An 18,628-nucleotide genomic window follows, 5' to 3' on the forward strand; every position below is an offset into this window, starting at 1 on the left:
TCATAATAGCAGGAAGGGGGGGGGGGGGGGGCAGGTGAAATTGAGGGGGGATCGGGAAAATTTTCGTAGGAATCAAAAAGGGGCTTGGGCAAATTTTTATCAGAAAAGGGGGGGGATGCACAATTTTTGGAAGAAGCTACAAGCCTTGAGATGATTTTTTTTTTTTTTTTTTTTTTGCATGACGTTTTAGACAAAAATATCAAACACAAGACGAATAAAAAGCTATTTTCACTAATATATTTCCCACATTTTCTAAATCTTATCACATATATCATATTTGTGAAAAGATGTATAATTTTGGATTCCTGGGGGGGAAAATGAAAGCTTGATTAACAATGACGTTTTTCGTATGAAGCCGGTTGTTTGTCGTTTCTTTTCTTCAATAGTTGTTGATACGCTTATGTTTAATAGTGAATATCTCGAAAACGAACTCTGTACACCCCCTTTTTCTTTCCAGATTTGAAATCAGCATTAAATTTGGTCGGTAAAATATCATAATTAGACAATTTTTTCATAGATTTTTTCTATAGTAGGCAGCCCTTTTAACTAAAGCCAGGTCGTTCAGATTTAAGCTGACATTGCATGGGATTTATTCTTTAGCCAACCCCAGTTTCCCAACCCTCCATGCAGATATATATCACAGTTAATTGGTATTTGATAATGCTTTATTCTTGGATTATGTTTCTTAGTTATAATATTACTACATGCATTAGCTAGATATAAGAGTATTCAATCCAAGGACCAAATGTCGTATTAAGATATATAGGTCATGATAAGTCTGTTCTAGCAAAGTCGGCATGTTTTCTTGCAGTTTGCTCTGACATAGCGATGATACGAACAATAGCTGGTCCAGCCTCTGCATCTGTTGTCCTTATCGACGCAAGAGCCTGTGAAAAAAGATCAAGGATGCATGATATCATGTGACCACTCGGTAGAAATGACTCCCTTCCCATTGGTGGTAGTTTATTTGTAAGTGCGCGTGCATGAGTTTTTGGGGGAGGGTAGAGAAGGGAGGGTTACATTGAAGTTAGTGACTATCCATTGACCCGCATCCATTGACCCATCCATTATTGAACATCCTGGATCACGATATTTCCACTGTGCTATATTGCGCTTTAAATACCGTTACGCTGCCCATATGTTCCCCGCAACGTCCTTCGCAGTTTTCTGCACGAGAAAATTGAATATGCGCCGCAGCTCCGTCTGCTTATAAAAAACGGTGCCTCAAAACTATTCCCCTGTGCATCCGTGGGCGTATATATCCAGGGTAGGGTCATATGGAGTCTGTGTTGTACCTCCTTCAAACTGTAAGGGACAAGCATGATTCTTTTTAGAAGGGGAGGGGTGGAATGAATAAAAGATGTGCTAAAGGTTCCGTAAAACTCTGGATACGTCACTACACCCTGCAACCAGACAAGGAGACGACATTTCGTCTCATTTACTGGCCCACGGTACCATCTTTATCTTAATATCTTATGAGATCGATGAATATAATGGATAATGCTTATTTACTTCCGCCTCCGCCTCCGCCGCCGCCTCCGCCGCCGCCTCCACCACCACCACACTGTGACTTGTACAGAAGGTTCATTTGCCGTGCATCAATAGCGCTGAGTCCTCTTCTTTGTCCGAGAGTGACCTACGAATGATACAATATTAACTGTTAAATCTTAAATAATATGATTACAACGGTGCTATGGGAGTTTTAAAGGCCAAGGAAAGCCAACAGACCCTAGAGCGGTTTTCTTTTGAATGGGAAACGATATCGTACCGTGTAGCCGTAACTACGCGTTTTTGTTGGATAACTAATGAATCGAAAGACAATGGAAAACCATTTCAATGTTACGGCATGTCGTACCGTGTACGTGCTGTAAGTAAATACGTTTCCCACTCACACGATAACCATTCTTATGGTAAACCATTTCAATGTTACGGCATGTCGTACCGGTGTACATGCTGTAAGTAAATACGTTTCCCACTCACACGATAACCATTCTTATGGTAAACCATTTCAATGTTACGGCATGTCGTACCGTGTACGTGCTGTAAGTAAATACGTTTTCCACTCACACGATAACCATTCTAATGGTAAGCCATTTCAATATTACGGCATGTCGTACCGTGTACGTGCTGTAAGTCAGTACCGTTTCTTTCCTAGTGCTCATATGGTAAACATTAATATCATGGGAAGAAGTGTTGCGGCATGCATGTCTTACTGTGTATGTGCTTACTCATATCAGAATGCCATGGGTATGTGTTCTATAGTACGAATAACATGTCAAGAGATAACTTGGATTTACTTACCCCAGACTTTTTAGCAACAATGGTTGGTTTTCCGTTCTTGCTGAAGGCTCGACCACCATAATGCATTACCGATCCAAAGTCGTATGGTGTTCCAAGGGAGTCGATGGTTCCACGATTATACTTGTTGAAATTAAACTTGTTTCCTATGTTTATTGTTTAATAAATGAATAAATTGAGTTAACCGGGTGGATAAATGACAGAAGAATGAATACGGTAATTATTCATTGGAAGGGGCAAATAGAAAGACGAATGGATGAAAAATGGGAAGAAGAAAATATGTGAGACAGAGCTAGTTAGGAGGGGTTCACGTTTTCATATTAATCACTTCATAACTAGATGCAAATCAAAACCGAGAAAATAGCATATTATAAAGCTAAGGAAACTTGGATTCTTACTTTCAACAATGTTATCCCACATAATAGTGACGTAGTTATCACGGTCAGGTCTGGACTGTTCGTGATAAAAACCAAGAGCGTGACCTGAAATAAAAGTTTAAAATACAACTTCAAGATATGAAAGTAAAACTTCTCCAAGGGAGGGAAATGCCTTTCCCATGAGAGGTCATCATATAAATGGTTGCCTAGGTGAACTTACCGATCTCATGAGCCACGATACCAACGTGCCAGCAGCCACGAGCAAGGTTGATGTCCTGGCGCCTTCCAGTGCGACCAACGTATGACGAACAGCTGCCAAACAAAGTTAATTAATTTTATATATTTTTACCTAGGTCAAGTACACATGTTTTATTTATTACCGCAACCGAAACCTTTATTGAAGGTTCAGACTCACCCTGATCCAATCTTGAAGTAAGCATATGCCTGCTCGTTGCTTCTCTTTTTGAATGTAATACAAGTTTTGGACGACCATTCACGGAATGCACCGTTGATTGCCGCCATTGCTCTGGAGTCTCGAGCTGGTGGGAAAAGGAAAGTATATCATTGCAAATGAAATCGGTTTTTTTTTTTTTTTTTTTATGAAATCGTTTTTTGTTTTTTTTTTTTATCTTTGTTTTCTCATTTACCAAGAGCGTTATCCTATACGCCCATTTCAAAAAACGTTGTTATGGCCAAAGGCGATAAGCGATAGGTCACTCCGACATTGAAATTAATGGACGTTGTTAAGTAAAAAGAACATTGAATCAACACTAGATTAATATTCTTGACAAGAATACGATGCAGTTTTAAACACCAACTATTTTCGGATCTTGGAATGACCTTTATCCCATTGGTTTGCGCCTATTGGCCTTCGCCTTTTGCGATGGAAACGTTTTTTGAAATAGGTGTATCAGAGCTTATCAGTCTCATAAGCTAAATGTTCTTCTATGTTCTTCTTTTCTCATTTCTCGATTATTTTCACTTACCAAGAGCACCATCAATCACATAAGCCAAGACTCCGCCAGGCCATTGTCTGCCCTTGGTAGAACCCCTGCTAACAGATGCGTCGACATCACCCCCACTCAAAGCTGCTGCTTTCTGCTCGGGAGTAAGAATCATGTCCCCCTCAAAAACATCTGGATCAATGTCCTCCTCTGAAGAACAAGAAAAAAATCGTAGCTAAGGTATCTCTTGGAAACTTAATTTTTTTTCCATTTCCGATGGGATTTATTAGTCCGGTAGCACTTAATACTAGGAAACTAATTTGGGGATCATAGGTGGCGTAGCGGTAGTACGATTGCCTCTAATCTCTGGAGTCTCGGAATCGATTATCAGCCCAGTGGTTGTTTCAGGGTTCGAAATGTGAGTTTAAGCAGCTCAGTGTATCCTCAGCTCACGTCGGGCGAAATTAAAAGACACCTAAAATGTTTAATATTGCACGCAATGACTCTGCCATTTGAATTAAAAAGTTTCTGAAACTTGGCCATGAAATGCACGTCACAATTTGTTGGTTTTTGAGTTCTGACGTTTAGATTTTTGGCGGGAAAATGATGCCACAATTTTGGCGCCAAAGTTTCAAATTTACTCTATGTCCAAATTAGCCGATACTTTTCAATAGACCTTGAGGTGATGAACCAACAACCGAAGAGAACAATTATTTTGAGTAATAAATACAACACAAAATATTATATTGACTTACCCTCTGGGTTGGAGGCAGCAACGACAACCAAAAACGCTAGAGCCCAAATCCACTTCATGTTTTAGTTGGCTATGACTCAAGTAAAGAAGCTTCTTTAAGCGGCATTCTTTTATATAGATAACGGTTTACCATCACTTTTTCATCTGTGCAGCTCTGTCAATAGTTTTTATAAGCGACCGAGAAGGCGTGCAAATAAGAACAATAGCTGTTTAATCACGACACGAGCGGCCATATTGAATTCCAAGAGCAAATACAGCTAGATAAAGATGAATGATTCTTGATTTCGGAGTGGAAGTCTCAGCTTAGAATTTATTTGCTAATTTTGTTGAGACAGAGAAAGTTGCAGCTTCCAGCTGAGTAATAGCTAAGCAAACAAATGAACCGCAAGACATTTCGAATGAGGAAATCCGAAAATATCTTGTGAGTTTTAATATTTCTCGTTCTCGTTCTCGTTCTCGTTCTCGTTCTCGTTCTCGTTCTCGTTCTCGTTCTCGTTCTCGTTCTCGTTCTCGTTCTCGTTCTCGTTCTCGTTCTCGTTCTCGTTCTCGTTCTCGTTCTCGTTCTCGTTCTCGTTCTCGTTCTCGTTCTCGTTCTCGTTCTCGTTCTCGTTCTCGTTCTCGTTCTCGTTCTCGTTCTCGTTCTCGTTCTCGTTCTCGTTCTCGTTCTCGTTCAGAAATATAGTAACAGTCCTTACGTTGGCACTAGCGATAGGCTGGGAATGTATACCTCTATAGTTGGTTATATGCATATATGTATCAATGCATGAATGGAGTGAACTAACTTTATAAATTATTTTAAGTGTTAGTTTAATTCTCGCCAATACCAAAAAGATTAAGAACTCTTTCATGAGTATAGTATATATGTATAGTATAGTCAATAATAACGAACAAACACTTTGCTAAGTTGAGTTGAGTATTATAGATTGCGTCAAGATAAAATCGTATGGTTGATGTATGGGGTACAATTGAATGAAGCCGAAAATTGGACCAGGAGATATAATGGGTCATTAGAAAGCGGACATTGACACAAGAGCTGAATTAGTGGGTTCTCCATTATGCCCAACAGCGCCAACTAAATAGTATGAGAGACGTTGATGGGCATATTGTTCGCACGGATCCTTTCTACTCATGAATTCAGTTAGCGAGCGCTCATCGTGATAACGTCATTCCGGATGTTTAGCTGATGTTTTGATAACCAAAAAATCATGAAAATTCCTTTAATCTCTTATAGCTCTAAAACAAAGACGGGCACCCCCTTTTTTATTTTGAAAGTACATTGTAATACCAAGCTTTAGAGGAAAAATTTAAAAAATCTGACGATTGGATCAGATCGAAATTACATATTTTGTGTATAATTGGAATATAATTCCACGTAACGCAAAGGCTTCAATTCCACACTTGTAGCACAATAACATTTTATATTTCTAATTTTAAAACAAGTCGCAGGGAGCAAAGGGGGGCCACTTATCTTTCATTGTTTACGAAATTGTCTTGTCGCTCCGCCATCTTGTTTTACATTATTTACCGCTGTACATAATATGAATAAACTTGAGCCCGTCAGATACCACGCGCGCTGTGCTGTGCCTTTACATGACTTACAGTGGATGATTGCGCGCTGTGCGTAAATCTAAAAATATTGAAAGCTCTCAATTTTTTCAAGCAATCATCCACTGTAGGCTAAGGCAAGCACAGCGCGCGCGGTATCTGACGGGCTCAAGTTTATTCATATTATGTACAGCGGTAAATAATATAAAACAAGATGGCGGAGCGACAATTTCGTAAACAATGAAAGATAAGTGGCCCCCCTCTGCCCCCTGTGACAAGTTTCAAATTCTAGTTAAATATTTGGTTATGTTCTAGACTCCTGTGAAAAAAGGGGACGATCGATTTATTTTTTCAGTAAAACATGGCTTATTTGACAGCTTTTTATCATGTTTACATTGTTCGCACGTTTTTACCGTGAAAAGGGGTAACTTCCGCGCATTCTGACGGCTAAACAAAGTCCGGGAACCCCACTTTTATTTTCCTATTTTAATTCACGCGATTATATTCAAAGTCTCGTCCCATGGCCAGTCCCCACTATTTGAATGCCGGAAATATCGTAGCAGTGCTGAACCAGCTTAGAATAAAAATGTCTTAAAGGTAGAAATTTGTTTTTCTTTAAACAATATACCAAGCACAAAAAAAATTCAATAAAAATGTCAGTTTGTCCGTTTTCATGCTCCACCTTGGGTCCCTCATCACGACAGTTTTAAAATCTTGCTAAATGATCTTTTGTTTCGTTGTTTGAATAGCAATTATCACTAAGTTGGCACTTTAATGGGTTTAGTTAGTACATTCCATAATGGCAGACATAGCAAAGACTTTATTTTAAAGTTTTGTTATCTCGCATTAAGGTTACAAAAATAACAATATGAAATCAAATGGGAAATATTTTAAAAGAGCATGGTGTTTAATAGTTTTTCAATTTCACTTAGCTTTGAATAGCTGGACAAACAAATCATAAAAAGCTTTGAAATTGTAGAAAATGTTGATTGATCCTGTCATTTCGGTATTTAGCCAAACATCATCAAACAGGGCGACTTTTTTTTTGCAAAACCTTTTTCGATTTTAGTCGGCATCATCAGTTGAAATGTACGGTTGCCCAGAGGTGCGATACACGAATGCAAAGTCAAACACACAAATACAATTAACAAACTGACATTAGATTTTTATGTGTCTGTCCTCTTATTGACGATAAAGTGCGTCATCACATTGTCAAAGTAGTGTGGATCCACGAGGCGTAGCCGTAGCTGTGCTGTGAACTGTTTTGTAGCCTGATTGGTACTTTCCAAGCAAAACCATTTTCGTCAAGGTACTGCCTTGAGTTGGAGAGCAACTGCCCTTTCTATTGCTTACTATCAATCACGTGACTTTTTGGAGTTGACTGGGGGGCAAACAAGCGGTTGACTGGGGGGCAACTAGCGGATGCTAAGTCAAAACATATCAAAATAAGTTCTCAAACTATTGTATTTGACTATTTTCAAGACATCAAACCAGAAAACAAGAGATCAAAACAACCTCCAGGATTCTACAAGCCTTCAAAAAAGAGCTATTACCGGAAGTGACGTCTATTGATAGCAACCTATGAGCTTCGCAATGAACTTCAAATTGAATACTGGGCGAAAGTTACTGAGCTACTCATTACCCAATCTCAGTTCTTACTAATTTCTATGTGTTCTTTTTTGTGATGGGGTGTGTTTTCTATTTTTATCTATTTTCAATATTATATTATTTAATATTATAAGCACTTGGACATTTGGAAAATTGTTTAACATCTCAGGCTCTTCAATCGTTTTTTGAATACTATTCATGTACTTAGATGCGCTATTAGCGCTGCACTCGAGTTGTGTTTTCTTCGATCCACAGTAGAGCTAATATCCCGTTGTTCTTCGTCATAATCTGTTTATTTTGACTGATGTAATGGCGCTGCAGAATACATCGACTAAACCCACGTGTAGTCACGAGGGGGGCGAAGGAGCATGTCTCATGACTCATTGCGGGATATAAACTATGACACCCCCTCCCTTATGTAAATATCAACTTATGTATAAGGCGATTAAATATTCTGCAAACGTCTCTAATAAGGTCCACATTATGCCGGATAAATTTGAATCCGAATTTTTATTTATTCGGTTCAATTCGACAATTCGACTTAATCTTCCGAGATTCATAGGTGAATATCGTACAATATTCACCTCCAATTAACCAATAAGCGCGCGCGTTCTTGGGAAGTACACAAGTTGGTATATGCTAAATTCTAATATTCTGATGTCATTTGGCAGCGAGTTCCATAACTTAGCTGATACGATGGAAAAAAAGCCCTTTTGCCATGTGTTTCAGAGTGAGTTTTAGGGACTTGTAACAGCCTCAGCCCACGTACAAGAAAAATAACTATTGAGTTTTGGAAGAAAGGGAACCGGAAGGATGGTAGGTTATGACATTAAGAGAACCTGTCTCCTTGCTCAGTGATAGTAATAACGATAGATAGCTAGAATTGTATTATAATTTAAATCAATTTGCAAATTTGGGACTAGTTTCTTCCTAAGGGTTCCCTGCTAGCAGCGTCTCTCCTTTTTCTCTCCCTTCTTTTAGGCGGAAGGAGGGAGACTCTGCGATGTAGAGCGTTTCCTTTGATACACGGCCGTCCACGATTGTGGACGAACTTAACCAGTTTTAAAATCGGTTTTTAACCAGGTACATGTAGTACACGCCACGCATGCGCGACAGAAATAACGTCCTACATCGGCAGAGTCTAATTTTCTCTCTCAACCAAAACAAAAGGAAAATAGGCTCTGCTAGCAGGGAAGTTAAGGGAAACCATGTCGCTCAGATCCTTTAGCCAACCCCAGTTCCCAACCCTCCATGCAGATATACATGTATATCACATAGTCTCTCAGTGCGTACTTATCGATCAACAACAGTTAAATGGTATTTATAATGCTGTATTTTTGATTTCCTTTCCAAGTTATAATATTACCGCTTACATCAGATTTTACAGTATTCAATCACAAGATGACAAGTTGTATTAGTTCGGATACACACGTCATGCTGAATTCTGTTCTAGCAAAATCGGCATGTTCTCCTGCAGTTTGCTCGGACATATTGATGATATGAACATAAGTTGGTCCAGTTTCTGCATCTGTTGTCCTTATCGACGCAAGAGCCTGAAAAAAAACCCACCATGGATGAAATCATGTGACCACTCTGTAAAGTTACAGAGTTGCATGCGTTTGAAGTGGAGAGATCGGATAGAGGCATACACTCAATTGAAGAATCGTTGTCGGGTACAGAAACATAGAACATAGAAGCTGAGACCGAAATGGCACATGGGAAGTACGTTAATCAGATGCATGCTGTGACCTGCGGCCCGTGGCATCATCCACTTTTTTTAATACGCGTTTGGCATTCTAAACCGACTGCATGGATGGCGCAAATGAATAAATTATAATATAATTATGTCATTTCCCATGTGCCATTTTGGTCTCAGCTTTTATGTTCTATGTTTCTGAACCCGACGACGATTCTTCAATTGGGTGTATGTTGAAAAAGATGGATCAGGATATTTCCATGCTGCTATGTTGTAGTTCAAATAAGGTTATCTTTGCCCATATGCCCCTTACAACGCATTTCTCAGTTTTGTTGCACAATCAAACGCTCATTTCTCAAAAGGACATATTTATCCAGGGTAAGGTCATATGGGGCCTGTGTTCAACCTCCTTCAAAGTAATAGTGACAAGCATGATTTTTGTTTTTGTTTTAGGAGGGGGTGGGGGCCGGTGCGATGTGTTAAGGTTCAGTAATGAGGAGTCGACCGCCTCATGGAAAATTCTGGATATATACAGAGACAATATAGGACAGTTCACAGGATTTTGTCTCAAGCACTACCCCAGTATCTTTATCATATCTTAAGTTGAATATAACGGTGTTCATTTACTTCCTCCGCCGCCGCCTCCGCCGCCGCCTCCACCACCACTACACTGTGACTTGTACAGAAGGTTCGTTTGCCGTGCATCAATAGCGCTGAGTCCTCTTCTTTGTCCGAGAGTGACCTACGAATGATACAATATTAACTGTTAAATCTTAGATAAATTTATGATTACAACGGTGCTATGGGAGTTTTAAAGGCCAAGGAAAGCCAACAGATCCTAGAGCGGTTTTCTTTTGAATGGGAAACGATGTCGTATCGTGTAGCCGAAACTACGCGTTTTTGTTGGATAACTAATGAAAGACAATGGGAAACTATTTCAATGTTACGGCATGTCGAACCGTGTACGTGCTTTAAGTCAGTACTGTTTGTTTCCTACTCATGATCATGCGATAACCATTCTAATAACATACATAGAAAATACTAAATTCTGATTGGCTTAGAGCAGTGTTGTTAAAACGTAATACACTGCAAAAAAAGTGTAATTAAGTGCACGTTACAAACGGAATTCTCGCTTTTGATTGGATAATAAACAATAGAAAATGATTTTAGCCAATAAGATGACAGAATTTTATGATCAAAAATTTTATTTCATTTTATTTTAGGTTAAAGTAAGCAAAGATTTTACGGATTTTACCATCAAACAACTAAAAAACAGTTCAAAAAAGAAAACACGAGTAAAAATACATCGTTATTTCTGAATACATGAAAGAAATAGTGAGAAGAAAACAAACCATCACATGAATTGAGGGAAATGAGCCAGTCGATCTAAAAAAAATACTCCAGCGATTCTTTTCCGAAGTATAGCAAAAGCCGAAAACAGAAACGAAAAAGAATATGAGCAAGACCATTAAGTAGTAAGTGCTTACGCAATATTTTGGTCTACAAAATTCCAAAACTGAGCCGCAAATTTTTCTGAACACGTTCAACACCTGTCAGGTATAATTTTTTTCGATCAACATATATAGCCAAATTTTGGTTTAAAATAGATTTAAAAAACCTCTTTGAATTACATGTATTTGAAACCAAAATCACTTTGAATATAGTTGGTTGTGAACGAACGAATTTCATAAAATATTATGCGTTGAATATTACACATATTTTCGTCTCTTTCTTTTGTACCTTTTTGTATTTTTTGTATTTTTTTATTTCGTGTACAGTGAAACCCCTCTATACCGGACCCTCAGTATACCGGAATTCTCTCTAAATCGGACAAAGGTTTTGTTCCGGAATTTTTACCCATATATCTTTTGTAAAATAAACCTCAGTAAACCGGAACCTCTCTATTCCGGAAACCGGACTTAGACCGGTTTAGAAGAATGTTTCTTCTTGGCGTTCGTTTGAAAAAAAGTTAAGAAATTTGCTTAGTTTTTGATCTTATTGTTGATATTTTTACTTGAACTTTCGTTTACGTGTTTGTTTATACTGACGCCAAACGATTAGACAAACATATTTTCAATAGGTGTGATATCGCACCTATTCAAATCGAAAGCAAAAGTAATTTGCAAAAACCTCAGTATACCGGAATCCCCGCTAAACCGGAAATTTTTATCGGTCCCAGCACTGTCCGGTATAGAGGGGTTTTACTGTATGCTATTACAAAGTAATAACACGATTTCTAGTTCAATTTTAAGATTAATTTGCACTAGTGCGTTTTTCACAGGGTGAAATTGCACTCGACATACCATCTCGTGCAATTTAAACTCTTTGAAAAACACACCGAGGGTACACATAGGGTAACCTACCTATATTTATTCCTTGTATAGCGGAGTTATCTATTGACCCTAGCTGGCGGGTTAACCCTAGTACTAGACTTACCGTACCTGCTTATAAAACTGGCGTTAGAGTTAAATGTCGAGAGATCACTTAGGTTTACTTACCCCAGATCTTTTAGGAACAATGGTTGGTTGTCCGTTTTTGCTGAAGGCTCGACTACCATAATGCATTAATGATCCATAGTCATATGGTGTTCCAAGGGTGTCGATGGTTCCACGGTTATACTTTTCAAAATTGAACTTGTTTTCTATGTTTATTGTTTAATAAATGAATAAATTGAGTTAACCGGGTGGATAAATGACAGAAGACTGAAAACGGTAATCATTCATTGGAAGGGGTAATAGAAAGATGAATGGATGAAAAATGCGAAGAAGAAAATATTTGAATAAAAAGAAAGAAAGAGAGAGACAAGAAAGAAACAAAGAATGAACAATGAATTTAGTGAGTTTCACACAAAGCTAGTTAGGGAGGGAGAGAGGTCGTATGGAATGAGATGGATGGAGGGAGGGAGGGATGGAGGGAGGGAGCGAGGATGGGAGGGAGGTCGTATGGAATGAGAGGGAGGTAGGGAGGGAGGGAGAAAAGGGCGTGGGGTGGATGGAAGGATCTATTGAGTGATGACCAAGGACTAAACGTCAATACAGTAAAAACGTGCCACACAGAGCTTAAGTTTTCATCTTATCCATTTGATAACTAGATTAGTGGATTAAGGTAGGAAGCAAAAGCTAAACAGAAAATAACATAAAACAAAGCTAAGAAAAACATGAATTCTTACGGTGAACGATGTTATTCCACACAATAGTGACGTAGTTATCACGGTCTGGTCTGGACTGTTCATGATAAAAACCAAGAGCGTGACCTGGTCATCAAATGAAAAAATAGATCAAAACTTCTATGACAGTAAAACGTTTGCAAGTGAGGAAAATGCCTTATCCATGAGAGGTCTTCGTAATATGCATTTAGACACTGTCTAAAAGCTGAGCTCCCGATACGAAAGTCACAGGCTGGGGAGCCCAATTTGAATGAATCTGAAAGGTAAAAATAAGATCGGGAAAAAAATCTTGAATCATTTTTCATTCGAGATGAAGACAATGTCTCCCATAATAAAAACCATGTAGTGAAATCGAATCGAAATGCACTACATTGTTTTCTTTGCGTGAGTATACTCTCCCACTTAGTTTTGTTTTTGGAAGATTCTTCGACAAAGGTTTTCATGGCCGACATTTTTAAGCTTTGAATTCCTGATTAATTTTATTTAAAAAAAACGAAAGATAACTACAAATAATCCAACACAATATCAGGTTTAGTGAAATTTACCTTGGATGTCTTTCATTGAAATCGAAATTTTGGAGATTCCCGAATTTTTTTTAGGACAAATCAAGACTATAAAACAGACTTGAAAACTGGTTGAGGTGAGCAAAAAGTAAGCTTGTCTTTTACATAACATGTTTGGTTTTCCATAGGAATTTTGATGTTTTTATATGAAATGCATTTTCACCACAATGCGAATAAAAAACAAATGCTTTGGTAGCATCAGAGAGAAAATTGGTTGGAGAACATTAACTAACTAAACTTGAGAAACGAAGGCCCTGAACGTTAAAATCAAATGTGTCATCAGTTAAAGAATAGTTTTCTGATTCTAATAGTTCTTCATAAAAATATTTTTACTCCTTCCATATAAGCCTTAACTACTTTTCAAGAAGCTTGAAAACTTAAGCTTGCTAGATTTTTTAGATTCGATTTTACCAGTGTGAGAAAGATACAGAAATCACGAACAACAAAAGTTTTCGAAAAACAAAGTTTGCATTCAGTTTAACTTGACAAAAACTACTGAGACAAAATAGAAAGTAATGCAAAATACAAAATACCCAATTTCTTTGTCTGTAAATTTGCATTTGTAAATGTTTTTGAATATTTTTTTAGCTTTTTAAAGTAGACAAGGTCTTTCACAATAACATCTCTCAACAACACGAATTTAAGCTCATTCGCATAACCATACTAGCTCGAACAGCTTAATAAACAATTGAATATTTGGTGTAATTTTATATTTCATTCAATATTTAAATAAATTATCTGTAGAAAGATATTAAATTATTGAATGAACGTTTTCTTTGTTTTGCCGATGGGAACCCGCGATAGGAGGCGAACAAAGCTGCATTTTTCTTGAACGAAAAACATACGATAGTGGGTTAAAATCAACCGAATTTTTAAAGATTTACGATGCTAAACAAAGGACAAATATTTGTTTTAATTAATTAATCATTGTTGTAATTATTTAAGCTTATCTATAGAAATATCAAAAGTTTTGAGAGAAAGTCTTTGATTTGTGGATTCGTCGAAAAAAATGCTTGTCATAAAAAAGAATAATATACGATTGTTTGCTAAAAAAATACACCTGAATTCTTGAAGAACACTTCTTGTTCCATCTTTGACTACATGAAAGTTTTTAATATTTGTTGTTGGCCTATAATTTGTCCTGAAGCGATTGTTTTCTGTGCATTTGAGAGCCGCATTTGCAGTAGTTTTGCTTTGACATCAAGTGGGATCCCTGTGTTATGTACACGGACGTACGGATGGACGGAAGTGATGTCAGCCAAGTCATGAAAAATCAACTCGATGGTTTACCATTTTTTCTTAAGTATGGTGCTCCGCGCGGGATCTCCGCTATTAATGATTGCCTAGGTGGTCTTACCGATCTCATGAGCCACAATGCCAACTTTCCAGCAGCCACTAGCAAGGTTGATGGTCTGGCGCTTTCCAGTGCGACCAACACTTGACGAACAGCTGCCAAACAAAATCAATGATTTTTAGATATTTTTATCTAGGCCAAGTACACTTATTTTATTTATCTAACGGAACTGCAAGGGCACCACCGTATAATATGTCATGATAACTTGAAATTAATATACTCGAATAATATATACCATCACAAATGCATTATTGATACTTGCAGATAATTAAATATGAATTTGATACATGTATGCTTTTCATAAAACGTGACAACCAAGGAAGGTGTCCATCTCTAAGGTCTCAGGTTCGATTCCTGGACTCGACATCACATGTGAGTAGAGCCGGTTTGTTAGGTCCCTCCATTGATTCGAGGATTTTTTTCCTCCAGGTTCTCTAAGGGGTTAGCCATGCCCTGTGACTTTGATTAGCCCAGAGGTAGTTTCAGGTTTTGATCTGTGAGTTAGCCGTGTTCTGTGACTTTGATCAGCCCAGAGGTAGTTTCAGGTTTCGATCTGTGAGTTAGCCGTGCCCTGTGACTTTGATCAGCCCAGAGGTAGTTTCAGAGTATCAATATAAAACAATTATTGAAGGTTCAGACTCACCCTGATCCTATCTGGAAGTAAGCATAGGCGTACTCGTTGGTTCTCTTCTTGAATCTAATACAAGTTTTGGACGACCATTCACGAAATGCACCGTTGATTGCCGCCATTGCTACGGGTTCTCGAGCTGATGGCAGAAAGAAACACAAGTCTATCAAGTTCAATAGAAATTAAATTGGAAAAACGGGTGGCCTTCGATGCTGTGAGAGCGCCAGCTCGCCTATCACCAAGTCGACCCAGGTTCGATATTTAGTATGTGAGCTGCAGTTGCTTGTTGGTTCTCTCCTGTGTTTCGAGGTTTTTTTCTCTTACTTTGGTATCTTTTTTCGTTTTCTTTTCACTCGTTTTCTTGTTCCTCTCTTTTTACATCGTAATCTCTCGTTTACCAAGAGCGTTATAGTTTATTATCGTCTCGTTAATAATAAATAATAAATAATGGAGGTTCTGTTTTTATATAGCGCAATTTCACATCGTCTCAATGCGCTCTACATTTATGAACAGTGGAGGACATTACGGGCTGCATAAGAAGGCGCTCATATTAGCAGCCGTACAGCTTACAATCATGAGTGAATTCTTAGTATAGTAGTGTTTATGCCTCCAGACAGGGATAGGCTGTTAAGCCGGGAGACATTCCCCTACTCTTACACGAATAAATCAGCAGATTCTTTCTTGTCCCCCATTTAATGCAGGTTAGGAAATGTTGGGAAACAGAGCCTACGGATTTAGGTCTTTCTCCGAGAAAAATAAGGTATTCCCTCACTCGCCCAGGCTGCCATCTTTTTATCCTTTTTTCACCTCTCACTTCTTATTTTTATTTATTCAATTATTTTAACTTACCAAGAGCACCATCAATCACAAAAGGCATGACTCCGCCAGGCCATTGTCTGCCCTTGGTAGAACCCCTGCCAATAGAGGCGTCGACATCACCCCCACTCAAAGCTGCTGCTTTCTGCTCGGGAGTAAGAATCATGTCCCCCTCAAAAGTATCTGGATCAATGTCCTCCTCTGAAGAGCAAGAAAACAATTTTTACTAGATAGATATATACCCTCTTAAACTAAAATTATTTTTCTACTTCCGATGGCATTTTTAAATATAGCACTATGTAGTTCTATGCTTTTCTTGCTTGCGCAAAACTTAACAAGCTATGTGCCCTGGATTAATTTAATTAGCGCATCGCGCAGATGATGTTTCAGGTGTGAGTTAGCCAGTCATACCCTGGCTTGATATAAGATAAGCCCAGAGGTTAATTGTTTTAGGGCTCCATCTGTGAGTTCATGCAGCTGTGTACTCACGTCGGGCCAAAAGACACCGTTTAAAAATATCTCATTTTGCAATGACTCTTCCATTTCAATTCCAATTCCAATTTCAGTAACTTGGTCATAAAATGCTCTCACAATTTGTTTGTTTTAGTTTTTTAATGTTTAGATTTTTGGCGGGAAAATGATGCCATGATTTTGCCGCAAAAGTTTCAAGTTTACTCGATGACCAAAATTCGAGAGACCTTGATGATCCAACAATCGAACATAATTTTTTCTGGGTAATACAATCGAAATATCATATTGACTTACCCTCTGGGTTGGAGGCAGCAACGACAACCAAAAACGCTAGAGCCCAAATCCACTTCATGTTTTAGTTGGCTATATGACTCAAGTAAAGAAGCTTCTTCAAGCAGCATTCTTTTATACAAATAACGGTTTACCCACACTTTTTCATCTGTGCAGCTTGGTCAACAATATTTATAAGCGACCGAGAAGGTGTGCAAATAAGAACAATAGCTGTTTAATCGAAACACCAGCGGCCATATTGAATTCCAAGAGCGGATGCAGCTAGATAAAGATGAATGATTCTTGATTTCCGAGTGGAAGTATCAGCTTCAAGTTTATTTGCTAATTTTGTTGAGACAGAGAAAGTTGCAGCTTGCAGCTGAGTAATAGCTAAGCAAACAAGTGGAACAGAGCCTTTTTGATTCAGCTGAAAATCTGAAAATTGTGATTTAATATATATATATATTTCTCGTTCTCGTTCTCGTCTTCTTTTTACTTACCTTTCTCATTTAACATTAAAGTGCCTATGACTCCTAATTCAAAATTTTCAGCATTGCTTCTAAATAAAGTGAAAAGTTGAATAGTAAATGATTTTTATATGGTTTGAGTGATACATCTTGGAGATATCAAGGTTTATACTCCCAATATGTTAATGATGTGACGTCAAAGGAGGCTTTATTGAATGTACGAAACTTTTCTGGGGCAATAAAATAAACCTTATTTTGAAGACTACTTTATTTTGAAGTTTTCGACATCTCGCATTAAGGTTATAAAAATAACAATATAAAATCAAATGGGAAATATTAAAAGCATATGATTAGGTAATAGAACTGAGTGGAGTGCAATTTGGTCATAAATCAAACGAGTGATTACAAAATTGCACGGCCACGTAGCGAGAGTGCAATTTGTTAATCACTCTTATGATTCCAGGCTGCCTTAGAAATGGGGAGGGGGGTTCGTCTTTCCATTTTGGGGACCTTTCAGTTTCCTCTTTTTAACGATAAACACTCACGAGGTATATGTTGGAATTCACGCACAAAACAAAGTTAAAGTCACAATACTCCAGTGACTCTGGGACTCAAAGTTGAAATAGCTGTCGTTATATGCATTAGCGCTCGTTGCGCCAGTTTCAGTTCAAATAACGCTCTCGTCATCTGTTTTCCCGCTAGAATATGCTGCTGCTCTACAGAAAACTCAACACATACTATGCAATATACTTCTATTAAATTTAAGTGAGAATTTGACCAGTACAACACACATTCATTTTTCGTTTATAAATAAACGATTTGACAGTTTCATTGATAAAGAAGGTGGACACCGGACCTTTTCCGAACCCCCCAGCCTACGGGCCTGGATTTCAGACCAAAATTGCACGACACGAAGTTCTGTTACCAATTAATCATATCCTTTTTGAAATCTTTTTTGATAAAACAAACTAGACAGCATTTTATCAGCTAAAAACGCATGCCGACAATGAAGTAGTCGATTCAAACTAGCGTACATGACATTGAACTTAATTCGAGCAAATAATTCTTATTTTGAAAAATAAAAATTTGGTTTCAAAAGTAAAGCATACTACCAACATCATCACAGTAAGTATATAAGTATTATTTCTGTTTTGAACTAAAAATAATACGTGGGAGTGCATTATTGTGTAGCAGTCAATTTGAACAATTTAAAACTGAAACAAGCTGACAGCTTCAACACACAATCCTTTATTGATATTTTTCTTTTTATTAATATATTTCACAATTTGTGAAATCAGAATAAATTTCTGGTTAAAAAAGTTTCAATTTTCAATTTTCTGTTTATTATTTACCAAAGTAGTCAGCCACCTTAACCTAAAATTGTATGTTGATTTCAAAAATGCAAAGTAAAATGGGGTGTCCCGACTTTTTTTGAGATAATCACTCCGGAATGACATGCGTTTGTGCAATTTTGGAGAAAAATAGCGAAAATCAAGCTCTGTACAAAAAAAACAAAAACAAAAATAAAAGAAAAAGAAAAAAAAAAAAAAATCGTAAAACTGAAACTAAGTTAAGGAAGAAACACGAGTAATTTTCTCCGAACACGTAACTTACACTATATTTATAAGATACTGATAAAAGTTGTTTTAATAAACTATTGTAGACAATGGA

General features: G+C 37.7%; 2 protein-coding genes across 2 annotated transcripts; both read right to left on the minus strand.

The window, feature by feature from the left end:
* Window positions 1-647: 647 nt before the first annotated feature.
* On the minus strand, window positions 648-4,493 carry LOC116306207 (zinc metalloproteinase nas-15). The gene is made up of 8 exons (XM_031716260.1): window positions 4,375-4,493; window positions 3,662-3,829; window positions 3,091-3,214; window positions 2,896-2,987; window positions 2,697-2,780; window positions 2,302-2,444; window positions 1,513-1,636; window positions 648-887 (listed from the first exon to the last, which is right to left on the minus strand). The coding sequence occupies exons 1-8, from the start codon at window positions 4,430-4,432 to the stop codon at window positions 784-786; spliced, it is 897 nt and encodes a 298-aa protein (XP_031572120.1). The 5' UTR covers window positions 4,433-4,493; the 3' UTR covers window positions 648-783.
* A 4,348-nt stretch (window positions 4,494-8,841) lies between these two features.
* On the minus strand, window positions 8,842-16,584 carry LOC116306203 (zinc metalloproteinase nas-15). Its single transcript, XM_031716255.2, has 8 exons — window positions 16,515-16,584; window positions 15,783-15,950; window positions 14,949-15,072; window positions 14,309-14,400; window positions 12,392-12,475; window positions 11,721-11,863; window positions 9,850-9,964; window positions 8,842-9,079 (listed from the first exon to the last, which is right to left on the minus strand). Exons 1-8 carry the CDS (start codon window positions 16,570-16,572, stop codon window positions 8,976-8,978), a joined length of 888 nt encoding a protein of 295 aa, XP_031572115.1. The 5' UTR covers window positions 16,573-16,584; the 3' UTR covers window positions 8,842-8,975.
* Between the last annotated feature and the right edge of the window lie 2,044 nt (window positions 16,585-18,628).

Source organism: Actinia tenebrosa, unplaced genomic scaffold (assembly GCF_029948245.1).
Source record: "Actinia tenebrosa isolate PJP-AT-01 unplaced genomic scaffold, QUT_ActTen_1.0 utg344__unscaffolded, whole genome shotgun sequence".
Lineage (NCBI taxonomy): Eukaryota > Metazoa > Cnidaria > Anthozoa > Actiniaria > Actiniidae > Actinia > Actinia tenebrosa.

Excerpts from the sequence above, each read along its gene's own strand:
- LOC116306207 (XM_031716260.1), bottom strand. The coding sequence starts at position 4,432 with ATGAAGTGGATTTGGGCTCTAGCGTTTTTGGTTGTCGTTGCTGCCTCC. Across the intron at positions 1,637-2,301 it reads TTGTTGCTAAAAAGTCTGGG|GTCACTCTCGGACAAAGAAG; the intron begins GTAAGTAAATCC and ends TATCATTCGTAG. Across the intron at positions 888-1,512 it reads CGGCGGAGGCGGAGGCGGAA|GCTCTTGCGTCGATAAGGAC; the intron begins GTAAATAAGCAT and ends CTTTTTTCACAG.
- LOC116306203 (XM_031716255.2), bottom strand. The coding sequence starts at position 16,572 with ATGAAGTGGATTTGGGCTCTAGCGTTTTTGGTTGTCGTTGCTGCCTCC. Across the intron at positions 14,401-14,948 it reads TACTTCCAGATAGGATCAGG|CTGTTCGTCAAGTGTTGGTC; the intron begins GTGAGTCTGAAC and ends TTTGTTTGGCAG. Across the intron at positions 11,864-12,391 it reads GTGGAATAACATCGTTCACC|AAAACAAGTTCAATTTTGAA; the intron begins GTAAGAATTCAT and ends CAATAAACATAG.